This window comes from Microcaecilia unicolor, chromosome 4 (assembly GCF_901765095.1).
Source record: "Microcaecilia unicolor chromosome 4, aMicUni1.1, whole genome shotgun sequence".
Classification (NCBI taxonomy): domain Eukaryota; kingdom Metazoa; phylum Chordata; class Amphibia; order Gymnophiona; family Siphonopidae; genus Microcaecilia; species Microcaecilia unicolor.
In genome coordinates, this window is record NC_044034.1 from 140,296,690 (window position 1) to 140,322,062 (window position 25,373).

The 25,373-nt window shown below is 40.5% G+C and overlaps 1 protein-coding gene across 1 annotated transcript in view; it reads right to left on the minus strand.

The window, feature by feature from the left end:
* Positions 1 to 326: 326 nt before the first annotated feature.
* EIF3M (eukaryotic translation initiation factor 3 subunit M) overlaps positions 327 to 25,373 on the minus strand; it is a 43,546-nt gene continuing 18,499 nt past the window's right edge. Inside the window, exons 6-11 of the mRNA XM_030200659.1 lie at positions 21,288 to 21,371; positions 19,294 to 19,393; positions 11,216 to 11,297; positions 5,920 to 6,063; positions 1,246 to 1,306; positions 327 to 798 (exon numbers count right to left, since the gene is read on the minus strand). Of these exons, the coding sequence (XP_030056519.1) occupies positions 678 to 798; positions 1,246 to 1,306; positions 5,920 to 6,063; positions 11,216 to 11,297; positions 19,294 to 19,393; positions 21,288 to 21,371 (592 nt within the window). The 3' untranslated portion in view covers positions 327 to 677. The remainder of the gene's footprint in view (positions 799 to 1,245; positions 1,307 to 5,919; positions 6,064 to 11,215; positions 11,298 to 19,293; positions 19,394 to 21,287; positions 21,372 to 25,373) is intronic.

Below are 25,373 nucleotides of genomic sequence, written 5' to 3' on the forward strand. Positions count from 1 at the left end.
ACAGAAGGATCTCTCAGAGCCTGTTCCACCTCCAAGTATAACTGGTCACTACCCATTACATCACAAAGTGGCTCCCACTGATTTCACTGCTGGTAAAGCAGAAACTCCAACTTTAATGAAATTATGTGAGGATGGTGGAGACTCTCAGTCCACCAAAATCCATCAACTAATCAATGAGGCCAAGAGACTTTTGGATTCACAAACAATGCAACAAAGAAAAAGAAAATCTAACTAAAGCCTCAGAAAAAAGTTAGGAGAGATAACAGAACTTGTAAATGTGGACATTTACATATGTGTCAAACAAATAAAAAATGGACAAAAGTATTATAACCCATTAACATTCAAATTTTATTTCAACAGAGAAAAAGTTTTGTAAGATTGGTGAATAACCCGAAAAAATAAATCTGTATACTCAAAAGGGGGCTGGAATGATCACAAGTTTCAAATTTGTGAGCAGTATCACCAATCAAAACTTTAAACATGCCCACAAGTTTCAATCTTCTACTAATTCAGTCCCTTTTGTGTGTCTGAACAAATAAACGTTGAACTAAAAATTAAAGTAGCATTTGGTTTGACTTTAAATTCAATTTAACTTTTAAGTCAGGATATAAAAGTTACGTTTTTCTCAAAAGAAAGTTCAGAATGTTTTAAGTTTATTTTGGTATTACATCTAAAACTTAAGCATCGGAAATACTATGCAGACTGTTTTTCACTTTGTTTAGATTCTGTTTCCAACAGTTAAGTATGTCATAAAGTTGTTGCCACTGCTGTTTTCCAAATGTTCGATGTGTGCTGTGACTAAAAACAAAAGAAAGAGTTTCACTGCAGTTTCATTATAAATTGCACATGCTACACATATTTTGAGTTTAAAAACTGTACAGGTCCAAATGCAAATTTACATAAGCACAGAAAATACTTGTTTGCAATCTCTGCTTTTCCTTCTTGGTAATACCCCCTTCACAGACTTCTCTGAGTATTTAAAGGAAATTCAAATGCCATTTGTATTCCAGCCATGAATAGGCCATTAAATGAAATGTGCTGGAAAATAGGACGCTTTCATTAAATAAGCTAATCACATTCAGTCCTAGCTTTAATAAAATTATGATAAATAGCAACTATTTAACCACAAGCAGCTGACAAGAATAATACCTTGCTTCTACTTAAAATATTAAATAGATATATTAGGCAAAAATAATGTGAACTTAGTAAGCTGCTCAACAAAATGTTCATACAAATGGGTCTTACCTGATGACCACTTTTCTCTGCGTTTGATCAATTTTGCAATAGACCATTTTTGTTCTTACAGCTGTAAAAAAATATTATTCCTCTTAGAAAAAAATGATCAAGAGTGGGTATGTATTATGAATACAATACAGAGGTGAAGCTTTGTGGCTGGAAGAATGAAAAGCATTGTGAAATACTATCTTTTGTTTTGTACTCCACACAGAGCACAACTTGAGATAGTGGTATATAAAATCAAATATGAACTAAAACCAAGTCAGCAATCCTATCACCATCTGCAACACAAAACTTCTAGTCACTGAAATGAAACATCACTTAACATGTAATGACATTAATTCTTTGCAGGTGAATATTTTTCTTCTCTTTCTATAACAGATCACCTAAAGTTAGACACCAGCTGTGTGTGTAAGTTATAGAATACTAGTAAAAAAGGCCCGTTTCTGTAGGCAAGGAAACGGGCCTTAGGCAGGCAATTCCCCCCCCCCCCCCCCCCCCGTGCTACGGCCCCCTTGAACCCTCCCTTCCGCGAATCTGTCGTTCCCCCCCCCCCCCCCCGTTCCGGCGAAAACTGCCCCCCGCCGCCGTTGTTGTGCTACCTGTTCTTACAGCCGAAGTGTTGTTCTTTCCTTCCCGTTCGTTCTTCAATCATCTTGTCGGGACGTCAGACGCACGGAGTTAAACTTTCTGAGAAGATGATTGAGGAACCCACCCGAAGGGCAGAACAACACTTCGGCTGTCAGCAGAGGTAGTGCACAACAGTGGCGGGGGGGGGGGGGGGGGGGTGCAGTTTCTGGCGTTCGGTGGGGGGGGATCGACAGGTTCAGGAAGGGGGTGGGTTTCGAGGGGGCCGTAGCGCGGGGGGTGACAGCTGATTCCGAGGCAGTAGGAGGAGTAGCTGTTTTGACGTCCGTGCGTGTCTGCCTCGCAGTCCACCTGCAGCCAGGGAGCCACGGTCCCAAGCATAGAATGTTGGAGGTGAGAATTATTATATAGGACAAGCAAATACCTATGTGCTAGCAACACACTCAGTGGTATCTGTACTGTATGCATGGGGACGTTGACAGGGAGAGGGGCATGGGAATGTCTAATATTTACACCCATAACTTTTGGAACACTAAGTTATACATTAAAGTGCTGCATTTGGGCATCCGCATTAACACCTGCTATTGACATGGAAAATGGAAGCATATAGATGCCAACTTGTGCTAGTTTGGAGTTTCTGCCACGTACTTGTGATCTGGCTTGGTCTGTTGGAAGCAGGATACTGGGCTAGATGGACCATTGGTCTGACCCAGTATGGCTACTCTTATGTTATGTTCTTATAACACTGCGCAGGCTGTGAACCTATAAATAAGAGCATTTATGCACATTTTTTTTTTTTGGGGGGGGGGGGGGGGGGTCTATTTTGTACACCTTATTATAGACTTGCCCCTTTAAAGATTAAGAGGCATTTAGAGCAGGGCTGTGGAGTCAGTTCAGCAAACCCTTCATCTCAAACGCCTCTGTTTTTCTATTGTCCAACCCACAACTCTAATTCCTACTATGTATAGTAAATCTAAGAGAAATTTGATTAAATTACAGAAACATAGGATATTTCTTTATGTACAAAATTAGGACTAATAGATCCCAAGATATATTTATTTGACAGTTGAACAACAAAAATGCTGTCAAATGAAAATGTGCAATAAACTGTTGTAAGTTTTTATTTTGAAGCTGGAGTCAGAGTTGGTACCAGTACATTTTTACCACCCAAAATTGCTTCTGACTGACTCCACAGCCCTGATTTATACACCGCCTTCCCGGTACATCAGGATCACCCATACTAGTGTACAGTTTACTAGGCTGTGCTTCTGTTTAACAAGGAATTACCACATGCTGAGTTAAGACAGCAAGTTAACCATTAGCATCAGCTGTCACATTAAACAGTTAATGCAGACAAGTGCAGGGAATGGGAGGAGATTACTGTAATGCACAAATGACACCTTAACTACATTGCATGTTATCTGTCAAACCATTAACACAGAGCAATAACTCTTTCTTTGCATTATCCACATGGCAAACATACCAAAAGTTCTGGGAACACCCCCAACCATTTAACCTGTTACTTCATGTTAATTATAACAAATTACAGTACAGTAACTGCAAAACCTAACTACACTTGTTTTTGAACTAAAGATTAAAACTTCAAATGTGCTTTTTATTTAGAATACTTCAACACTGTCCATCTATTACCATTATTCTAAGTAGTTCACAATATACATCACAAATAACTGCACAGCAAAATTTATAACATTTTACATTTCTAGTCACAAATACAGATAAGACACAAACCACACTACAATCACATAAAAAAACCAAAACAGATCTTACAGCACCTATCCTGTAAATCCATAACTACACTACGCTCAATAGAAATTTTACTTATTATTATTACTACACTGGGATTTGTATTCCGCCTATACCTCTTCAGTTTAAGGTCAGATTACAAGAGATTCTAGATCAGAAATCTAGGCATTACAAAGCAATAAACAACCAATAATACTAACAAGTCTGTTCATTTCAATTACAACCAGAGGATACAGAATCAATAACACAAAATAAAAAAGATTTTAGTTTCTTCCTAAATAATAATGTTGACAAGTTCTCAAAGATAATGGTAGAGAATCACAAAATATAGCCATCTGATATTGCAAAAGAAGGAGAGATATACTTAATTGATTTATCCCATTATCATTTGGAAAACCCAATAATAATTATGAGTGTTATATCTGGACCACTCATCAAGGGATGGGTTAAGGAATGGGTTAAGGAATGTTGATCCTGCTCCAATTTCTTGTAAGCTCTTTGAGCAGGGACTGTCTTTCTTCTATGCTTGTGCAGTGCTGCGTATGCCTTGTAGCGCTATAGAAATGCTAAATAGTAGTAGTAGTAGAGTCATGAACTGCATTACTACATGTACCTCTTCTGGGACTATTCCCCCACCCAATTGTTGTTTTAAAGAATAAATTCAAATGTAAAATCTGCTTTTCATCTTTCATTCATATTTGAACTGTTGAAGCTGCACTGGTGCAGAAATATTTGGAGATCCTTAAGAACACTTAAGGTTCCACTGCTGTTAGTTCATATGGAGTAGTAGTAGTAGTAGGATAATTTTCAGAGCTAACACAAATACCTGTGTATCTATCAGCTGTCTGAAAAACTGCCCTCTCACAATATAATTTAGAGGCCAACCAATACTGCTTTTTTCAGTTTTGGCTGAAACCGAAGCCACTAACGAAACTGTTTGAAAGCTTTTGGCCAAAACTGCAGCCGAAACTCATCACCTGGTTTCAGCCAAAACTGAAAACTCAAGTTTGGTTGTGTGAATGTGAACCAGTAAGGGCTGCTGTGGACTGTCCGAGCTTGCAGTCTGAATCCCTCTGCTAAACCCACAGTATCCCAATCAGAAGACCGTATTTTACTTCAAAGCAAAATAGCCTCCGCACACATGGACCGCAGCTAATGAACAACTAAAAACTATGGTGCTTTTACAGTGGCTGACTTTGCACCACACTTGGACCTATGTTTACAAAGATGTGCCATAGGCACGTTAGCATTTTTAACACGCGTTACTGGTTGACATGCATTAAACACAAACGCGCCTATAGGAATGTATTGGTGTATTAGTGTTTAACATGCCTTAAGGCGCGTTAAAAACGCTAACGTGCCTTAGTAAACATACCCCTTGGAGTGATAGCTGATGTCATAACTCCAAAGAGAGGCCAATTTTTAAGGTGCTTATCATCCCAAATTTTGCAGACTTAAATTCCTGCAAAACTTTTGAATCAAAAGAATTTATTTGGAACACTCTATTTAAACTATTATGCAAGATCAGAACTGCATTACTTGTAATCGCTGTTCAAAAATGAGAATCCCCTACCCTCCCCCCCTAAGATTACCTTACAATCTCTGGGGGTCTAGCAGTGTAGTCAGGGCAGGAGTGATGCCCCCTTTGTGGCAGCCATTTTGAGAGCACAGCCGGAAAGGGCAAGAATAACTGAGGACCACTCCTGCCCCAACTACATCCCTAGACCACCAGAGTTTGTAAGGTAGGCCCACTGGGGCAACTCCTGTTTGGGGGAAGGGGGAGGAAGACAAATTGGAAAAAGCACAAATTTTTGGCTTTCACCCAAAACACATGATCATTTTTGGTTGAAACCAAAACTGGGCAGAAAAAGGATTTTGGACCGGATTTGGTGCCATAACTGCAATATGGTTGGCCTCGAATATAATTAGAAGTATGTGTATTAGAGTGAGGGAGGCATTTCCATGGGCACGTTCAGGTCAGGGGAGGAAAAGAGCACAATTAAATGGTACATTCAAATCTTTGTGCACTCTACCAGCATTAAAACACAGAAAAAGCAGGTGAAAATTACCATGCACACTTTTGTTTGGAAAACTAGTGCAAAGCTTCAGGGTAAAAAGGACCAACAGATTTTATCCTAATGTGAATAATTTGAAAATTGAGAAGTAGAATATCTGTAGGAATACAGTGTGCAAAACAATATAAGTTATTCATTCTATGAAAAGCATAGTTTTTTTTTTCTAACATACTTTATCATATAGAAACCTAAAATGCTGATGAAAATAAGATTTGAGAATATATACAGTTAAAAAGTAAAGGAATGTCATGATTACCATCAATAACAAATGCTTCCACATCATCAGCCCCAATCTGAAGCTCTTGCTGAATGGTATCAAATGAAATCTCTTTATTTTCCACTGCCATACCCATGAAGGTAAGTAGTCGCATTTTTGCCATATTATGTTCGTGTGACAGGCCTGTAAAATTAAAAAAAGGATAAAGCATTTTTACCAAAATAAATGAGCTTCCTATTCTGCCTAGATTCAATCTAAAAATGGACAGTTATGAGCATGCAATACAGAAGCATTTACACCCTGCATTACCTTCATGATTATTTCTTTACTATGTGAAACACACACCGAAGGAAACACACACTCAGCATTTGCTTTTCTGTTCTTATTTCCTTCTTCACAGGATCTTTTGGTAAAACTTGGCAATCAAATTAATTAGAAAAATTGTTCATACTAGTACATTCTGGGTTAGAACATTCATAGAAATATGAAGACAGTCAATATAAAAGTTATTTAAGAAAGGGTGCATTTTGCGCAATGGGTTCTGCGGTAAATGTGCATTAAATAGTTGTTAGCAAATGACTCCCTAAGTGAAAAGGGCCTTTTTCTCAATGTAGGATATATTTTAAGCTAGTTTCTGTATAAACTGTAAGTCATAGGAGAAACTCCATATGCACAAACCTAACAGATAAGATAACGTTTTTGGGCGCCTGGCATGCCAAAGTCTGTCTTGATTGGGGTATTACTAAATAATGAACTCCTAGTCTCCATTTAAGATTGGTAAACAAATACTTAGGCTGAAAATTTACAACATTCAAACATTCAGTGATGATTAGGCATCACTATAAAATAGCATGTTGTGTTAATTAACAGTAATTATCTGGCAGAGATTCAACAACTAATGATCATAACTCAAATGAATGAGATACACCAGCAACAATACCTAACTGGACTTAATGGAACTCTACAAGCTTCAAAAAAATCAATTAGTGCACATTAACCTTAATTAACAAATGAATATGAGATTGCTGATTAAGTTTCTGAAGCAAAAAGGTTGCTGGTAATGCCAGATTAAAATGTAGACATGTTAGGGCGACAGACGACACCACATAATGCTGCTCTTGGCCTATGTTGTCAGGCTTAATAAAATGATGAATTGCTACAATATAAAATTATGCCATCTGCTGGAGTCTATTAGTGACTGTTTAAAAACATTTAAAAATCTCAACCGATTACTATTTGAACTGTCTTCAAAAATATGATTACTATATAACTGCTATTTCTCTTGTCAATTTTTAAAAATGTTTTTAAGATGAATGCAACAGAGAATCATTTCTATACCATGAAGTGGCAAAGTCTGTGGCAGATATCTTGCTAGATATATTATTCTAAATACATATACTGAGTAGCAAGTGTAACTAATGTAGGTTATTAAGGAGGAAAAGACCTTAGGTGTTCGGCTCCTTCTTGTGAATTGTTTGTTTCACAGAACTGCCGTTGGAACTTCTTCACCGGTCTTTAAAAACCTCCAACTGTAGTTTTCTTCTGTGTAATTTATATTAGGATTCACTTTTCATGCGTAACGTTCGACTGAGGTTGGAGTTTTTTAAAGACTGGTGAAGAAGTTCCAACGGCAGTTCTGTGAAACAAACAATTCACAAGAGGATCAAAGCGGTTTACAATAAAAGAACATTCAACAAAACAAGGAATGCCATCATAAAATAGGAAAGAAAGAATACAAATTAAACGAACAAAAAAATAAACACAAAAATCAAGTCAGAGGGTCCAAGTAGCTCCTCAGTTCTCTAATCAGACAAACACAGATGGTGGGATAGTTTAATCTGAATAATTTTTGAATATCAGTGGCAAATATAAACAAGCTTCACTCCATAATGCTCAGCACTTGCCAAAGGAGCAAGCTAAAGATTGAATAGAACAAGAGACAAGGAAGTCTTACTCACAATGATCTGATATTTTCCTCTCTATTACATATTCTACTTTCTTACCCCTCAATCCCAACATTCCTAATCTGGTCACTGAACTGGCAGCCCTTAATTGAGGGCCATGCAAACCCTAAACTTGGCCACTAGTTGTGAGCCCCAAGCAACAGCCATGACACCCTCCTCCTGCTGGGTGCGGTGAATGTGACCACCCCGCTACATGTGTTTAACAAGATAATTCTTGGAGCTGAAATCCAGCATCTCATATTTTAACTTAGTGGAGGTTTTCACACCCTCAGTTCTTGTGCCCCTTCTTGATGATCTGCACAAAAACTGTGACAGGGGTTCTGCCTCAATACTAGTGTTGCTTGATTTCTCGGCAGCCTTCGACACCGTGGATCATAATATCATGCTTACAAGACTGGCAGAAGCAGATATCAGTGGCACAGTATTTACTTGGTTCAAATCCTATTTGTCAGATAGATAACAATCAGTTCTGTTCAGAAACAGCACACTGAACTGTGGAGTGTCACAGGGATATCTATCTCAAGCTTCTGGCTGAGCTGCTACAGTCAATGGACCAAAATTCTATATCTATGCTGATGATGTGCAACTACTCATACCTATTGAACCAGATCTACTCACAGCTCTGAGCAATCTGACTGCATGCCTAACTGCAACTCTGGAGCGGGTGAACAAAAACAAACTTTGCCTTAACCCATATAAAACAAAGATTCTTTGAACCAAACACAAGTGGACAAATAACCCAATCTCAAAATACCTTTTCGGAAGTATGAATGTCCCCTAAAATCACAGGTCAGGAATCTTGGGATACAGATAGACTCATCACTCACTCTGATCCCACGCATTCAAACAACCTTCAATAATTATCTCTATTACCTACGGCATCCACGAAATATATTGAAAAGATGAGTCTGACCACAGTAGTCTATGCCATAACATCACGACTAGACTACTGTAATGTCCTGTATACTGGCCAAACCAAAAAGAGCTTGTACCAGCTCCAACTAATTCAGAATGCTGCAGCACAACTGATCACATCACACCCTTCCTGTAAAAGCTACACTGGCTACCAGTACCTTACAGGGCTAAATTTGAAACTTTATGATTTTCAATGTCCTCAGACAAAATGGGCCAGAGTAAAGAAAGTTAGCCCTTTACACACCTTTGAGACCTCTAAGGTCCTCTCAATGATCATCACTATCTGTACCCTCATCAAAAGAAATTGTACGATGTGATACCCACCAGCGAGCCTTCTAAGGAGTAACCCCCATGCTCTGGAATTTAGTCCCAGAGGGGCAACGTATAACTCGAGACTACTTCTACTTCAGGAAGCAGGTGAAAGCCTGGCTCTTCTCCCAAGCCTTTAATATGTAGGGTGACTGACTATACACGCATTCTGCTCATGGGCTAGCTTGCTACACATACTGTAACTCAGATACATTTCTTATATTTTGCTTAACTATACAAAGAACTTGTCTTGATTTTAGCTATCAAATTATCCCAACTGACTCTATACCACATATGTTGTTCCCATCATATATCTGCTCTTGGTCCCTCAGATATATGGTACGCCGTATTGTAAAAAATCTTTAGCATCATATCTATGTTAGTTGAATGTTCTAATGCATTCTTCTTAGGTGGTTTCAATGTACTGTTTTCAAGTTTACTTCATTTATTGTATTTATGTTTGTTCTTGGTTATTTTACTATTGTTATGCTGTTAACAAAATTGTAAGTTTTATGTTAAACTATACCTGCTATACAACACCTTATGTGAATCTCTTCATAAAGGCGGTTAATAAATCCCAATAAATAAATAAGATACAGGTGACATGTCTTTTAGGACTGACAGAAAAATCAGTTGAAAAAATTCAATACTCAAATGAATCTTTGTTTCAATATAGTTCAACTACAGCTTTTTCCAATATTTGTAAGTCACAGAAAAGCTTCACTACATGGGAGAAAAGTCCCCTTCTTCAACATATGTAATCTCACTGGGGTACAAGAAACCCTGAAGAAAGGTTTACACGAGGTCTCCATTACAATGGAGGCAACTGGAATTTTAGTGAAGGGCTCCCAGATATCCTCCCACTTCTCTTCTTGGGTGCAGCTGGAGGAGCCAGCAGTTATATGGGCACCAGTGGTATTCATACTGGTATCCACATGGCTAACCAGGTAAGATGGTGTAAAATGCAGTCCTAGTTTTGCCAATTAGCCGGGTGCTGTGTCTGCATAACCTCTGGGTCTATGGCTGACCAGAATATTTGGAGTCAGTGCTTGTTCATGGCCTGGCATTGAATATCCAGATTAGATTAAGCCTGGATTTAAAACCGCTGGCCACTGAGGGACCCACGAGGGGCTGAATATCAGCAGTTGCAGTACAAACTTACCAGTTCAGTCACACGCTGCCTTGGGTGAATCTCTTCATAAAGGAGGTTAATAAATCTCAATAAATTAAAAAAATATGCAGCACTTTAAAGATGTACATTAAGAGACTCCATGCTTCCAGAAGCTCACAATATGAAGACCAAACATAATCAACTTATTTCACATCATGAAGTATACAAGTCCTGCCAAACATAACTCAGATAATATTCTTAGCTGTGACTGCTTTCACATTTAATATATGCAGTGTATTAACAGCCCTCAACAAAGTATAATTATTCTCACAATTCTAATACCAATCCATTAATTCAATGATGCACATATTAAACGTTACTCTAATGAGAGTTATGAGTCACAAAATGGGGCTTGTTTTTCCAGAGAAAGTCAGGCTGTAGTGAACTGTGATATCTCAGTTCCAAGATATAAAATACATCTTATATTTTATGGAAACATTTATTCATTACTACTATGTCAAAATCTTAATGCACTCATAAAAAAATAAAGTCTGCATCATTGAACAACTCCAGCATTGTCACTGACCCCTGTCCTAAAAAGCTGCCATATAGAAAAGGGAATTTTAATGCCTACACTAGCGAATGAACTAGTGCTCTTTTTTGTAACACTCAATTACACATCAATGGGGGAGTGGCAAAGAGTTAATTAGTGCTCCTTTCCTTCACAGTGTATAAATAAAAAGGCTGCTGACATTAACATTCCATCACAGAGCTTTCATGCCATGAGACAAATTGTCTGGCACATTGGTGTGTGTAGTTCAATGCATCCACTGGGTAGGAAGTAAAATACACCATATCCAGCTACTTTACTCCTCACATTTAGTCCAAGTTTAATGTCTGTGATTCAGAGATGCAGTACATGAAAACAGTACTGATATTTGGAAAACATTTCTAACCTGCACAGAAAGTGACATTAAATGACAACAGATCAAACATCTGTCACCAATAGGAGTACTCACTGCATAACACTGCTTACCGAGAGAGTCAATGAAGTCTTTGTTGTGTTGGTAAAACCTGACATAGGATGATAATTTACCACTCACAAAGATGGTCAAAAGCTGAAAAGACAAAATGCAATTATGTTACTCCAGTAGTTTTGAGACAACAAAATATGTAATCATTTGTATAGCACTACCAAGTGTACATAGCACTTTACACGGTACATAACTGACAATCTCTTCAAGAAGCAAACAGGCTGAGTTAAGGCAGCCAAACAACTGATCTTCAGATAGGTGACAAGCAAATTAACTGGATAAAGCAGCAGGAAGTCAGACTTCTGCACTAAAAACAATCTATAAAAGAAAAGCAGAGCTAGGGGAAAGTGGTGAGGGAGCTATACCAGGTAAGCTGGCATCAGCTCAAGTCTCTGTACTTCTGGTTCATATATTTCAAGTCTCCTTACTACTCTCATAAAGAAATCAAGTGAAAAACACCACTCTCACCCTTAACTAGCTCTACAAAGGTCTCCTGGAACATGGCAAGTGCAACACGCACATATTTATTTATTTATTTGGATTTATTTACCACCTTTTTGAAGGAATTCACTCAAGGCGGTGTACAGTAAGAATAGATCAAACATGAGCAGTAGACAATTACAGCAGTAAAAATATTCAAAAACAATGCAAAGTATGGCATGGTATACTATTTACAATGTCAACACAATATGTAATAGAACATTATAGGTGATAACGAAGGGTAAAGCAAAGATGCAACATATGATTCCTTTAATATCAAAAGTTACAAAAACAAAACATGTCCATATCCCCTACTATTGAACTTCCCAACAATGGTTATTGCACATAATAAAGTGAGAATGTCCATCAATGAAGAATCTACTCCAGATGGAAAGCTGCAGTAATCTGCATAGAAAGCTCACAAATTTATTTCATCTGGTTTTCCTCAACTTTATCCCTTCCGTAGAATCAGTCGTCGATTGGCCCTTGGCTCACAAGTGTGTTGAACATCCAGCAAAAATGCCAAGTAAGTACCATGCAGTGCAAATCAACAGACTCCCATAACCAACTTGACAACCACCTACTGAAAATCACTTACATAGTAACATATAACATAGTAGGTGACAGCAGAAAAAGACCTGCACGGTCCATCCAGTCTGCCCAACAAGATAACTCGTATGTGCCACATTTTGTGTATACCTTACCTTGATTTGTACCTGTCTTTTTCAGGGCACAGACCGTATAAGTCTGCCCAGCACTATCCCTGCCCCCCAACCACCAGCCCCACCTCCCACCACCGGCTCTGGCACAGACCATATAAGTCTGCCCAGCACTATCCCCACCCCCCAACCACCAGTCCCGCCTCCCACCACCGGCTCTGGCACAGACCGTAGAAGTCTGCCCAGCACTATCCCCGCCTCCCAATACTGGCTCTTGCCACCCAATCTCGGCTAAGCTCCTGAGGATCCATTCCTTCTGAACAGGATTCCTTTATGTTTATCCCACGCATGTTTGAATTCCTTTACCGTTTTCATTTCCACCACCTCCCGCAGGAGGTATTTAGCAAGTTTGTCTGCAGATAGAATGTCAGTATTGGTTGTGGTGACCGCCATAGTGTCTACTAGTTTGTTGATGAGTTGGTATAGTTTCTTCATGTCTTTGTGATCAGGCCCTATTTTGAGTTTATAGTATGTCCTTTTGGTTTGTCTTATTGCGTATTTGTATTTTCTTTGTATCTGTTTCCATGCATTGAATGTGTGTTCATCTTTTATCTTTTTCCATGCTCGTTCGAGTTTCCTGGATTGTGTTTTTAATGTTTTCAGTTCATCGTTGAACCATGGTATAGTGTTATGCCTTACATTCTATTACTGACTGAAAAAATACTCACAGAACAGGTGGGGTCTGGACCAGTGGAGGGACTAAAGGAAAGTAAATTAGTAGGTAAGATCTAATTTCTCTTTCCTTGTCATCCATCCAGACTGATGAAAGTACCAGAGCAGTGACCATCAAGGGTGAGACCCTGATATTTCAAGACCCATGCCCCAAAGTCCACATTCTATTGTGCCTGAAAATCTACCCCAATAATGTCTCACAAAGGAATGCAATGAGAACACTACAGCTTTACAAATCTACTGAGGCGGAACTAAAGTGCTCTCCACCCACAAAGCTGCATGGCCTCTGGTGGAATGAGCTCTCAGACTGAGGCACTGCCCTTCCTTTGAGCAAATACGGTGATGCAATTGCCTCTTTTATCCACTGGGCCATTGTTGCTTTGGACACCGCTTCGCCTTTGGCCCTAACAACACAAAATAGTCCAACCACCAAAAGTCTTGTCCTGCAAATATACTCCTTCAACGTCATTCTGACATCTAAACTAAACAATTACCACTGTGTAACATCTGCTCTGGCATTCCCAAACACAAGCAAAGCTAAAGACTGGTTAGTAGCATAAAAAGACAACACCACTTTGAGGAGGAGAAGGGGCCGGAATGGAGCAATACCTTTTCCTTAATAAACACCAGAAAAAGGTTCCCTACACAATGAAGCCTTCATCTCCAAAATCCTCCTGCCTGATGAAATAGCTACAAGAAAAACTGTCGAGGGCGAGATCCTGAATGGTACTAGTAGTCAGTGGCTCAAAAGGGGCCATTGCCAGTGCCAACAGAATGACATTTAAGTCCCAGGATGACACTGCCAAGGCAAGCGAAGGAGCTTAACACTTCTGAGGAATCGTACCACATCCAGCAGCAAAGATAATGTCTTTCTGTGCACCAGCCCTCTATAACATGCTAAATCCACCATCTGATCCTTGAGGAATGCTAAGACCAGACTCTTATCAAAACCATCCTGCAAAACATCCAAGATGTCTGATACCAAGACTGTCAAAGGAACCAATCAGAACTGATCACACCAATCCTCGAAAATACATCACATTCTAATATAGGCCAAGGACGTTGACTGCCAATATGACTTACATGGTAGAAATGACTCTACCCAAATAACCCTTCTTGCTCAGCTGTAACCTCTCAAGAGTCAAGCCGTAAGACAAATGGAAATGGGTCTGGCATGGCATCTTCACTGGTCCCTACACCAATAAATTTCCCTCCACCAGAAGAACAAATCTCCTTACCAAGGTCTTTTCAGCCAATCTGGGGCTACCAACATGACTAGACCCCTGTGGCGCTCTATCCTATGAATGACTCGCCCCAGCAAGAGCCATGGAAGGAACACATAAAACAGGACATCAACCGGCCACAGCTGAACTAAGGCATTGATGCCCTGTGACAACTGAAAAACCTGGCTACCTTCACATTCTTTGCTGACACCATCAGATCCATCACAGGCTGACCACAGGTCCACACTATGAGACAGAAAACTTCCTGATCCAGATTCCATACACCCAGATCTATGCTATGCTACAGTGCTTATAGCCTGCCAGGTTCAAGGCAAGTAACAACCAACAAAAAAAAAAAAACATATAAACCTAGAAAAAAAAAAACTCAGGACATTTTTGCTGTGAAAATCTGCCTGTACAATTTCCACCCTGGCTACAAGAGCTGCGGACAGCTTCAAGTTTCAATTTATTTGATATAGTGCACAAGGGCAAACCATCCAAGCGGTGTAACTAATAGAATTTTAAAAAATTCGTTGAGTTCTGTCCATGACGTGAGTTGGGCCACTTCATCTGCTACCCTGACGGTTTACATACGCCACCACTGTTGAACTGTCGGAGAGCACTCTCATTGCCTTTCCCTCTATCAGGGGATGAAAGAAAACCAATGCCAGGTAGATCACCCTGGTCTCCAGTCTGTTGATGGACCACTCCATTTGGCAACAGACAGTGGAACTACCCTTACAGCTTCTATGGCACTAGTTCCAGTAAACAGAAGAAAGAATGAAAATCTTTCTTCTGACAAACCGGACCGGGACCAAACCACAGAGCTAAGCTTCATGTGACTTTTATTAACTGATCAGTAAATGCTCCATCAATCAATATATTATAGAACATCCATTGATTGACCCCTGAAGAAGGCTGATACAGCCGAAACACAGACCGTGTTGGGTCCCAATAAAGGCTTTTCTGGAGCATCTTACCCTTGAGTGTGGTGACTGATCTCTTGACATTGGGCCCTCTCCACCCCCTTTTTTCTGTTGTGTTCGATTGCTGTGGAGAGTGTGAACCCCACTCTGTTTTTCTGCCACTGGAATTCTTCCCAACCCCAGATGCCTTGTGCTACCTGTACCAGGCAATGGGCAACCCAGCCTTTGAGGCTCATATCTGTGGTCGGAACTGTTCACTCCGGGGGCTCCAGGCTCATCTCTTTAAGAAAGCTGGGATCGTGAAATCACCACTGCAAATTGGCCCACACACTATTCCAAAGTGGTAATCTGACCTCTCTATCCTGTTGCTGAAAAGACCAATGAGACAACAGTGCCTCCTGCAATGAATGCATATGGGTTCTGGTCTAATGTACCACTTCCAGCATCGCTGCCATTGACCCCAACACTTCAGGTACTCCCAGGCCCTTGGACTCCTTGTAGCAAGAAGGTGAGGCCCGAGACTGCAATTTCTGCACCCTGGCTTCTAGCAGAAAGATTTGGCCCCAATGTGTGTCAAACCAAATTCTCAAATAATCTAGCAGCTGAGAAGGATTCAAGTTGCTCCTGCACCACTCAAACTGACTTCGCTCTCCTTAAAGGACTTTACTCAGGTCAACCAATCATCCAGATACGGATGAACTAGAATCTCTTTTTTTCTGAGCACTGCCGCTACAACTTCTCCATGTGTGAGGAGCAGTTGCCCCAGACCAAAAGGGAGGGAGCACACAGAACCAATAGTGCTGCCCCAAATTGCAAATCAAAGTAATCTCTGATATACCTGCTGAATGTGAACATGAAGATTGGACCTCAGAAAAATCAGAAATTCTCCTTTGCAGACGGCCATGATGACCGATCAAAGCATTTCTATGCGAAAACTGGGAACTCTTGAGATCTAAAATAGATCTTCCTTCTTTGGGACCACAAAATAAATTATCTTCCCACACCCCTTCTTCCTCTAGAACCAGAATCACTGCCTAAAGCTGCAGTAGCCTTTACAAAGTATCCAGAAGAGCTCCTGCTTTCCAACCGGACTGATAAGGAGACTCGAGAAAGGCCTCTGGCAACAGCTGCACAAACTCCAAGGCATAACCTTTGTGGATGACCTCTAGCACCCACTAATCTGTGGTAATCTGGGCCCACCTCCGATAAAAATGACATAATCAAGCACTGACCCACCATCACAAGCTGGGCCTTGACACTTTCATTGGGCTCCCTGAGCTGCACTGGAAGAAGCTGGACCTGACAGCCACTGCGAAAGGACTGTGACCACTGAAAAAAATATCTGCTATGCTGAGCTCCACTCACTCTACCAGGCTGATGACGACAGGCATCCCAAATCTACCTCGGAGTGAAAAACCTCTGCTCCCTAGCCTCAACTTAAACTCTGGAAACCTGGGCACCTTAGTTTCGCCAAGGCTCTTGACAAACTTATCCAACAATTCACCAAATAGAAGTTTACCCTTGGAGGGAAACCTAATCAACTTCAATTTAGATGCAGTTAAAAGGGTCTCTGTGTTGCCACCACCAAGGTTACAGACTTGACCAATGCACAGAGCAAATCATACTGCACATCCACCAGGAAGGAGGAGCCTACCTCAATCTTTACTACTCCTGATCCATAGAAACAACTATCTGCTGGCCTGTCCAGGACCTTCTCAGCTTGCCGAAAGTAAGTCCTGCTACCAAATCTCCACAAACAGCCATGTGGATCACCAGAGCTGACACATCAAAACTTTGTTTAAGCAGAGTTTCCATCCTACAGTCTTGGGGGTCCATTAGCACTGTTCTCCCACCCACTGGAACAGTAGTTTTCTTTGTAATTAGGAAGACCACCGCATCCACCATAGGAGGCCACAAGACCTCTTTATCTTGATCTAGGATGGGGTAAAGTCTTACCATGGAATGAGTCAGCCTAAACAGTGCATCAGGTGCATCCCAAATGAACCTGTATAATGTCCCTAATATCCAGATTTCTAAGAAAAGACAAGGAGACCCTACAAATTCCTTCCACCAGAGAATTCACCTAATGAAGTACTACTTCTGTAGTGTCCTCCCACAACCACTATCTCCTGGAGACTGAGAAGTACTGGGATCTGCACAGGCTATTTACAGCATCACTTAGAAGTCAGAAGCTCTCAGTCTCCATTTGCTGTTAGGTGTGCCTACCCCATCAGTCTCAATCAGTCTGGAGGGACGATAAGGGGACCTATAATTACATCTCTAATCATTTTTTCCCCTGTGCTTTTCAAAGCCATATTTCTATCTTCTTTCTTTGAGTTTTATTCAGTATTCTTTTGTTTCTCTTCTTCCGTTCTTCTGTATATCATGAATCCTACCTTTTTTGCTTTTATTTTTTCAGCCACTTGTTTGAAGAACCACAGTGGTTTCTTTTTCCTCTTGCTTTTAATTACTTTCCTTACATAAAAGCTTTTATGATTTGTACAGCTTGGACCACTGTCCTTATTCTTATATCCTCTCATTCTGTCAGCTCTTTCGTCAGATACTCACTTATTTTACTAAAGCCAGCATGTCTGAAATCTAGGATTCAGGGTCGGGTCTATCCATAGTCTATTTCCGATTCCACAGACAGGACACTGCAATTTGCTCAGGCATGGTTGAAATCTCCCAGCAATAGCACCTTTCACTCCTAACTTTTGGATATCTGTGACAGATCTTTGTCCAGCTTCTCCTTTTGTGTTGGAGGTCTGTGGATAGAGATTTCATCTTCTCTTTCCAAGATGATTCATTTTGCTTCCTCCTTTCCCCAGGTCCCCTGCATTTCAACCACTTTAATACTGTTTGTTTTTTCTATTTATCCATTCCACCTCTCATGATTTTAGGAAACGTATATCATATATCCCCCTCTCTCGGTTGTCTTTTCCAAGCTGAAGAGCTCTAACCCCTTTATCATTTTTGCTGCCATTCTCTCAACTTTTCCCAGTTCTGCCTTATCCTTTCTGGAGAGGAGGAGTAGACTAATAGAGCAGCAGGCTGAGAACAAGGGAGGCATGGATAATGTCTAGCTGTGGCTTCCTTGTGATCTTGGACACTTAACCCTTCATTGTGAATATAAACATAGATTGTAGGTCCTCTAAGGACAGGGAAATACCAACCATACCTGAATGTAGCTTGTCTCGAGCTACTAAGGAAAAGGTGTGAGCTAAATCCAAATGCAAAATCCGTTGTAAAATGGGGCAACCATAACAGCATCCAATATTCAAGATACAGTTGCAGCATGGACCATGCAAAGACAATGATATGCTCAGTTTTGTTTTCCATCTCTTTTCAAACAATCCCCAATATTCTATTTGCTTTTTTAGCAGCCCCTGTCCATCTTCCTGCGGCTGGAACAAAGATGGTCAGGGACTGCTAAAAAAGCTGTTTCTGTTCCAGTTCCATCCAAGTCCACCTTGGTTCCAGTCTCAGTTCCAGCCAAGTTTGCCACAGGCCTGTACTGGGGTCTGCTGCTTCTGTCCCAGTTCCACCCATTCTCCTGGTTGTGTGTCAACCTTCAGCTCATCAGCCTCTCCAGTGACTCGTCTGCTGTTGGCCTGAGCTTCCTGGTCTTCGAGTTGGGGACTCTCTGGCGGACCCAATGGCTCACCCTCGAATCCGTAACAACAAAATACTGGAGTAGAAAAGTTATTGAACTGGAGGCAGATATACCACGAGGTAAAGACTAAATGGATTTGACTTTTGCTTGTGCCTTTCTCAGTAGTTACATTCAGGTATAGCAGGTATTCTCCTCTCCACAGAAGGCTTACAATCTAAGTCTGTACCTGAAGAAATAGTTGGTTTACATGACTTGCCCAAGGTTACAAGGAGTGTCAATGGAATTTGAACCCGACTTCCCTTATTCTCAGCCCACTGCTCTAAGCGGTAAGAAATCATTGCACTTCAGACTTATCCTCACCATGACACTGCATAAAGAAAACTGGTAAAATTAGAAGATTTATCACCATGAAAAGAGTCGACTCTAAAATCCAGAAATGATATTTACATCATGAATAAGTTCTCCTTCTAAGAATTTGACTGGCTTCAAGGCAAGAAGATGGTCAATGAGAAAAGTCTTTGGGTCCTTCAATGCGCGTACAATACATCTACAAATAAAACAAGTAATATGTGTGTTAAAAAGCCTAACAGGACCATATTCTGATTTGTAAACATTTATCTTAATACACAATTTATTTTATTTACTATATTGCCTTACAAAAAGATCATATCAAAACAGTTTACAATACTTTGGTTATAACCGAACATAGAACAAAATATACAAACCGCACTTACATTTAAATATACACAAACAGATGAAGCAAAGGGGAGGGGAAGGCAATTGCACAATAGTTACCCTGTAGACAGTAATTAACAGTACACATGGGGAAAGATACTTTCTTGAAAACAGGATGAGTAACAAATTTCTTAAAATGTTAAACCCAAATATCATTCAACCTAATTGGAAAGCTTATTTTTTAATAAGAACACGTTTTTAATGCATAGATTATGAGCCATCGTTTATAAAATACCAAATGATATTACCTTCTGATACTTCCAGAGTAGATGAAAACTGATCAGAGAACAGTTCGAGTCATAACAATATTTTGTTGTTAACAGCTGAATCTGCACCAAGATCTATGAGGCCCAATGAAAACCTTTTACCTCCCTATAGCTAAAATGTTTACTCTAAACCACACCACACTTTGCAGGTAGTTATCTGCTAAACATTTCACCAGACCTTGGTAGGAGAGTTTAAAAAGGGAAAGAGAATGGGACTTGATATACAGCCTGTGTTTTGCAACTACATTCAAAGCGGTTTACATAGTGTAGTTATTTGTAACTGGGGCAATGGAGGGTTAAGTGACTTGCTTGGAGTCACAAGGAGCTGCAGTGGGAATCAAACCCAGTTCCCCAGGATCAAAGTCCGCTACATTAACCACATGGCTATTCCTCCACTCTTATTATTATTTTTTATTTGTACCCCGCGTTTTCCCACTCACTCATGGCAGGCTCAATGTGGCTTAGGTACTTATTTGTACCTGGGGCAATGGAGGGTTAAGTGACTTGCCCAGAGTCACAAGGAGCTGCCTGTGCCTGCAGTGGGAATCGAATCCAGTTCCCCAGGACCAAAGTCCACCACTCTAACCACTAGGCCACTCCTCCACTCCACACTTATAACCCCATAAGCTGCACACTGAAATGCCACCAGGAAATATGCCCTCGTCTACTCCCCTGGGTCCAAAACCTGGTTGTCAGCTGCCTGTTTTTTTTTTTTAATATTTGATTCAAATGATCAATAGATTAACAAAGAAAAAAATCTTTTTAAATTGAAATAGTTAGCAAACTAAAATATAAAACAAACTAAAAGGTTCTTTTAATAACAATGAAGCCCAGAGCTCTGTTACAATGAAAGCTAGCTGGGACAGCACTATCATATCATAGCCCTCCCCCCCCCCAACCCATGAAGTAAATAATGCTTCCCTGACATCACCCCCCCCCCCACCCAACAAGTACACAATGCCTCCTCATCATCCCGACTCCCCCAACCCTCGATCAAATGGGGTGCCAGCACAACTAGGCCATTCCCTTCCACAAATCCCTCCATTTACACTTTACAACCTCACCTCATGTCACAACCCTACCTTCCCCTAGGATTTACCCGAGGGTCAGCACTGGTGTCAATGTGGTCCTAAGTGGCATCAATCCCCCTTGCTGTCACCCGAGGTCAGTGGTGTCATCCAAAATGGTGCCCCTGACCACTAGTGGCAGTAAGAAGTGGAAGATAAGTGCTAGGAGGTTAGGGCTCATCCTTCCATATATAGCAAAGATAAAGAAGAAAACAAAAACTGAATTAATGAGAAGCAATATGCTACAAGTAGTCATATTTCCATGGCTGACAGCTGGAATATTTCCTTGCAATATAGGCAGGGCCAGTGAACTGGTCTTTTCTGCCATCAGTTACTATGTAAAAATGCAAGTGTGATCTGCTGGATTCATTACCTATGAGCGTCCTCTCTGGCCTGCGATGCATTGTCTTCCGTGTAACTACCCAGCAGCTCCACCATGACCTTTGCAGCAGCATCACTGGAAGCAAGAGAAGTACAGCTCATTTTATGCTCAAATTAAACTGTACCTTGGATTGTAATAGTTAAGTGAAAGGAGTTAATTGGTTTGATATTTTCCATTCATATACAATTCAGTTTTACATGGGGCAATTTTAAAAGGCATTTTTGTGCATCCGACAGGGTATGTATAAACAGAAATGGCCTTTTTTGAAAATTTTACATCTGAGGGTAACTTTACAGCAGGTCATCTATGTGTGCAGCTCGCTTAGGCACTTAATTTTAACCTAGTTTATGGATATGCATAACATTTTATAAAGACATGGATGTCTAACACAAAGGGGCTCATTTTCAAAGCACTTTTAAGGAACCATCACCAACATGGTCCATGTTTCGGAAACCTGCATCAGGGCATAGGTCCTATAAATATCACAAAATAAAGTTCAGCATATAAATCAATATAAGATACTTCATATCACAAATCCCTGTGGATAAAAAAAAAAAACGTTTACCTCGCTGTGCCTCAGCTTCAATCTAACTATGGATTCTCAAAATGGCGACTGAAGAGCCACAGACACTAACTCTAAAAAGCCACACCATCAACAGTATCCATGTCTGACCAATCCCCATCTAGCCTTAAACCAATGATCACCAATCAGTTTCCAAATTGAAGCCTGCGGGACATTTTGTATCTAAAGAATAAATCCAAAGCTGTTCCTTCAAATTTAACAATTTCTCAGAATCACCTCCCTCCCTCTCCAATTCAATTTTATCAATAATCTGCCATCTAATATCTGACAACTTATGTTCCTTAGAATACCAATGATTAACCAATGGCACATTCATGACCTTACAATTAAGACGGGATTTGTGTTCATTAAGACGCAACTTGATAGGTCTACTACATCTTCCTACATAGATAAGATCACAAGTGCAAATAATCACATATACTACTCTACTCGAACCACATGTATGAGATGTCAAAATTCTATAATTCTTCAAAATCCAACTAGAACCTGAAATCATACTATTGCACCACTGACTATTACCACATTGTTCATGTTCAGGGACCCCAGAAGTTGTAACATAATCTAACCTTCTAAGGACATTCCAAAACCAGGTGGTGCAGGGGCGATCCAGGGCAGTCCCATACCATGTCCCCAAAGGTAAGTGGCCACATAGGATAGCCTTTTTGTGAGGTCCTATCTTTGGCCACTTAGCTATGTGGGAGCTGGCACTGAATAATCAGCTGACACTCATATAACTTAGAACATAAGAGTTGTCATACTGGGACAGACCTAAGGTCCATCAAGCCCAGTAGTATCCTGCTTCCAACAGTGGCCAATCCAGGTCACAAGTACTAGGCAAAATCTCATAACATAAAACAGATTTTATGTTGCTTATCTTAGCAATAAGCAGTGGATCTTCCCAAGTCCATCTTAATAATGACTTATGGACTTTTCTTTTAGCAAAGGGAAAGGGACTGGGACTTGATATACCGCCTTTCTGTGATTTTTTACATCTACATTCAAAGTAGTTTACATATTATATACAGGTACTTATTTGTACCTGAGGCAAAGGGTTAAATGACTTGCCCAGAGTCACAAGGAGCTGCAGTGCGAATTGAACCCAGTTCACCAGGATCAAAGTATGCTGCATTAACCACTAGCTATCCAAACCTTTTTTAAACCCTGCTAAACTAACTGCTTTTACCACATTCTCTGACAACAAATTCTAGAGTTTAATTACACATTGAGCGACAAAATATTTTCTCCAATTTGTTTTAAATTTACTACTTTGTAACTTCATTGCATGCCCCCTAGTCCTAGACTTTTGGGAAAGAGTAAACAAGTGATTCACGTCTACCCGTTACACTCCACTCAGTATTTTATACACCTCTATCATATCTCCCCTCAGCCAACCATTCTCCAAGCTGAAGAGCCCTTGCTGCATTAGCCTTTCCTCACAGGGAAGTCGTCCCTTTTATCACTTTTGTTGTCCTTAGCTGTACCATTTCTAATTCCATTATATCATTTTTGAGATGCAGTGACCTGAACTGCACACAGTATTCGAGGTGTGGTCGCACCACGGAGTGATACAAAGGCATTATAACATTCTCAGTTTTGTTTTCCATTCCTTTCCTAATAATTCCTAACATTCTATTTGCTATCTTAGCTGCTGCTGCTGCACACTGAGCAGAGGGTTTCAAAATTATCTCACTAGTTATTCCCACCTCTAGGTGATTTATAAATGTGTTAAAAAGCAGCGGTCCCAGCACAGACCCCTGGGAAAGCCCAACTATCTACCTTTCTCCACTGAGAATACTGACCATTTAATTGTAATCTCCGTTTTCTACGTTTAACCAATTTTTAATCCACAGTAGGACATTATCTCCTATCCCATGACTTTCTAATTTCCTCAGGAGTCTTTCATGAGGTACTCTGTCAAATGCCTTTTGAAAATTCAGATACACAATATCGACCTGCTCACCTTTATTCACATGTTTGTTCACCCCTTCAAAGAAATGTAGTAGAATGGTGAGGCAAGGTTTCCCTTGACTGATAAATTCTTGTTAGCTTTGTCTCATTAATCCATGCTTATGTATATGCTCTGTAATTTTGTTCTTTATAATAATCTCTACCATTTTGCCTGGCATTGATGCCAGGCTCACCGGTCTATAATTTCCCAGTTCACTTCTGGAACCCTTTTTAAAAATTGGCATTACATTGGCCACCCTCCAATCTTCTAGTACAATGCTTGAGTTTAAAGATAAATGACATATTACTAACAATCGCTCTGCAAGTTCATTTTTCAATTCTATCAGTACTCTGAGATGTACACCATCTGGTCCAGGCGATTTGCTATTCTTTAATTTGTCAAATTGCCTCATTACATCTTCCAGGTTTACAGAGATTTGTTTGTTTCTCTTCCAGGCTGGTCATTGATCCAATCCTTCTCCGATTCCCCAACTCTGAACTCTTAAACTACACTCCAGATCCAAACTCCCCCCCCCCCCCCCACATCCCTCCTTTCCGATCCCCCTCCTCCCCAAACCTTGCTGGATCTGGATACCCCCCCCCCTCCAACTGACCCCTAGCTATACTTGGAGGTGATCCCAAGTAGTCTAGTGGGATGGGAAAAGGACTTGATATACCGCCTTTCTGAGGTTTTTGCAACTACATTCAAAGCGGTTTACATATATTCAGGTACTTATTTTGTACCAGGGGCAATGGAGGGTTAAGTGACTTGCCCAGAGCCACAAGGAGCTGCAGTGGGAATCGAACTCAGTTCCCCAGGATCAAAGTCTATTGCACTACTAGTGGTCCCCTTCCGCTCCCGCCTTGGCTATCTCTCTATTCAAAAAATTGCAGCACTGACCCTTAGCAATAGTCTTGTGATATTACTGCTAGGAGTCAGTCTTCCAATTGCCTATATATGAAAGGCTGACCACTAGCTGCAGTACTGCAAGACTACTTCTAAGGGTCAGTGCCACCATTTTGAACCTGGAGACAGATGGGGTGGGAGCGGAAGTGGACCGCTTCTATCCCCATCCCACTGTATTCCTTCTCCTAATCTATATCTTCCTTTCTCCTGGACTAGGCTGGCTGGGTTACTGCTGTCTCTTCTGACAAAGACACCTTGATCACCTGCCTACATCTCTTGCACATTTGTTGTAGTCTTTCAGGCTGTGGCTTCCCTGCCTCCATGCATGTCCATGAATGGCCGTACTGTTTTTCTTTTTCCCCACTATCACACAAGTTTCAGGATTTGGGGATAAAATCTCAGATTTTCAAAAACACACAGAGTCTCAGCAGAATAATACGAGACACAGAAAAGTGGTGGGTGCAGCTGTTCAGACCAAAGGTGGGCAAAATGTATTAAACACAGAAGTGGTGGTAACCCAAGAGAGGATCTTAACACAAGCCATAATGAGCACTAATTGGCAATAAGGTAAAATTATGTATCATACCTGATAATTTTCTTTCCATTAATCATAGCTGATCAATCCATAGACTGGTGGGTT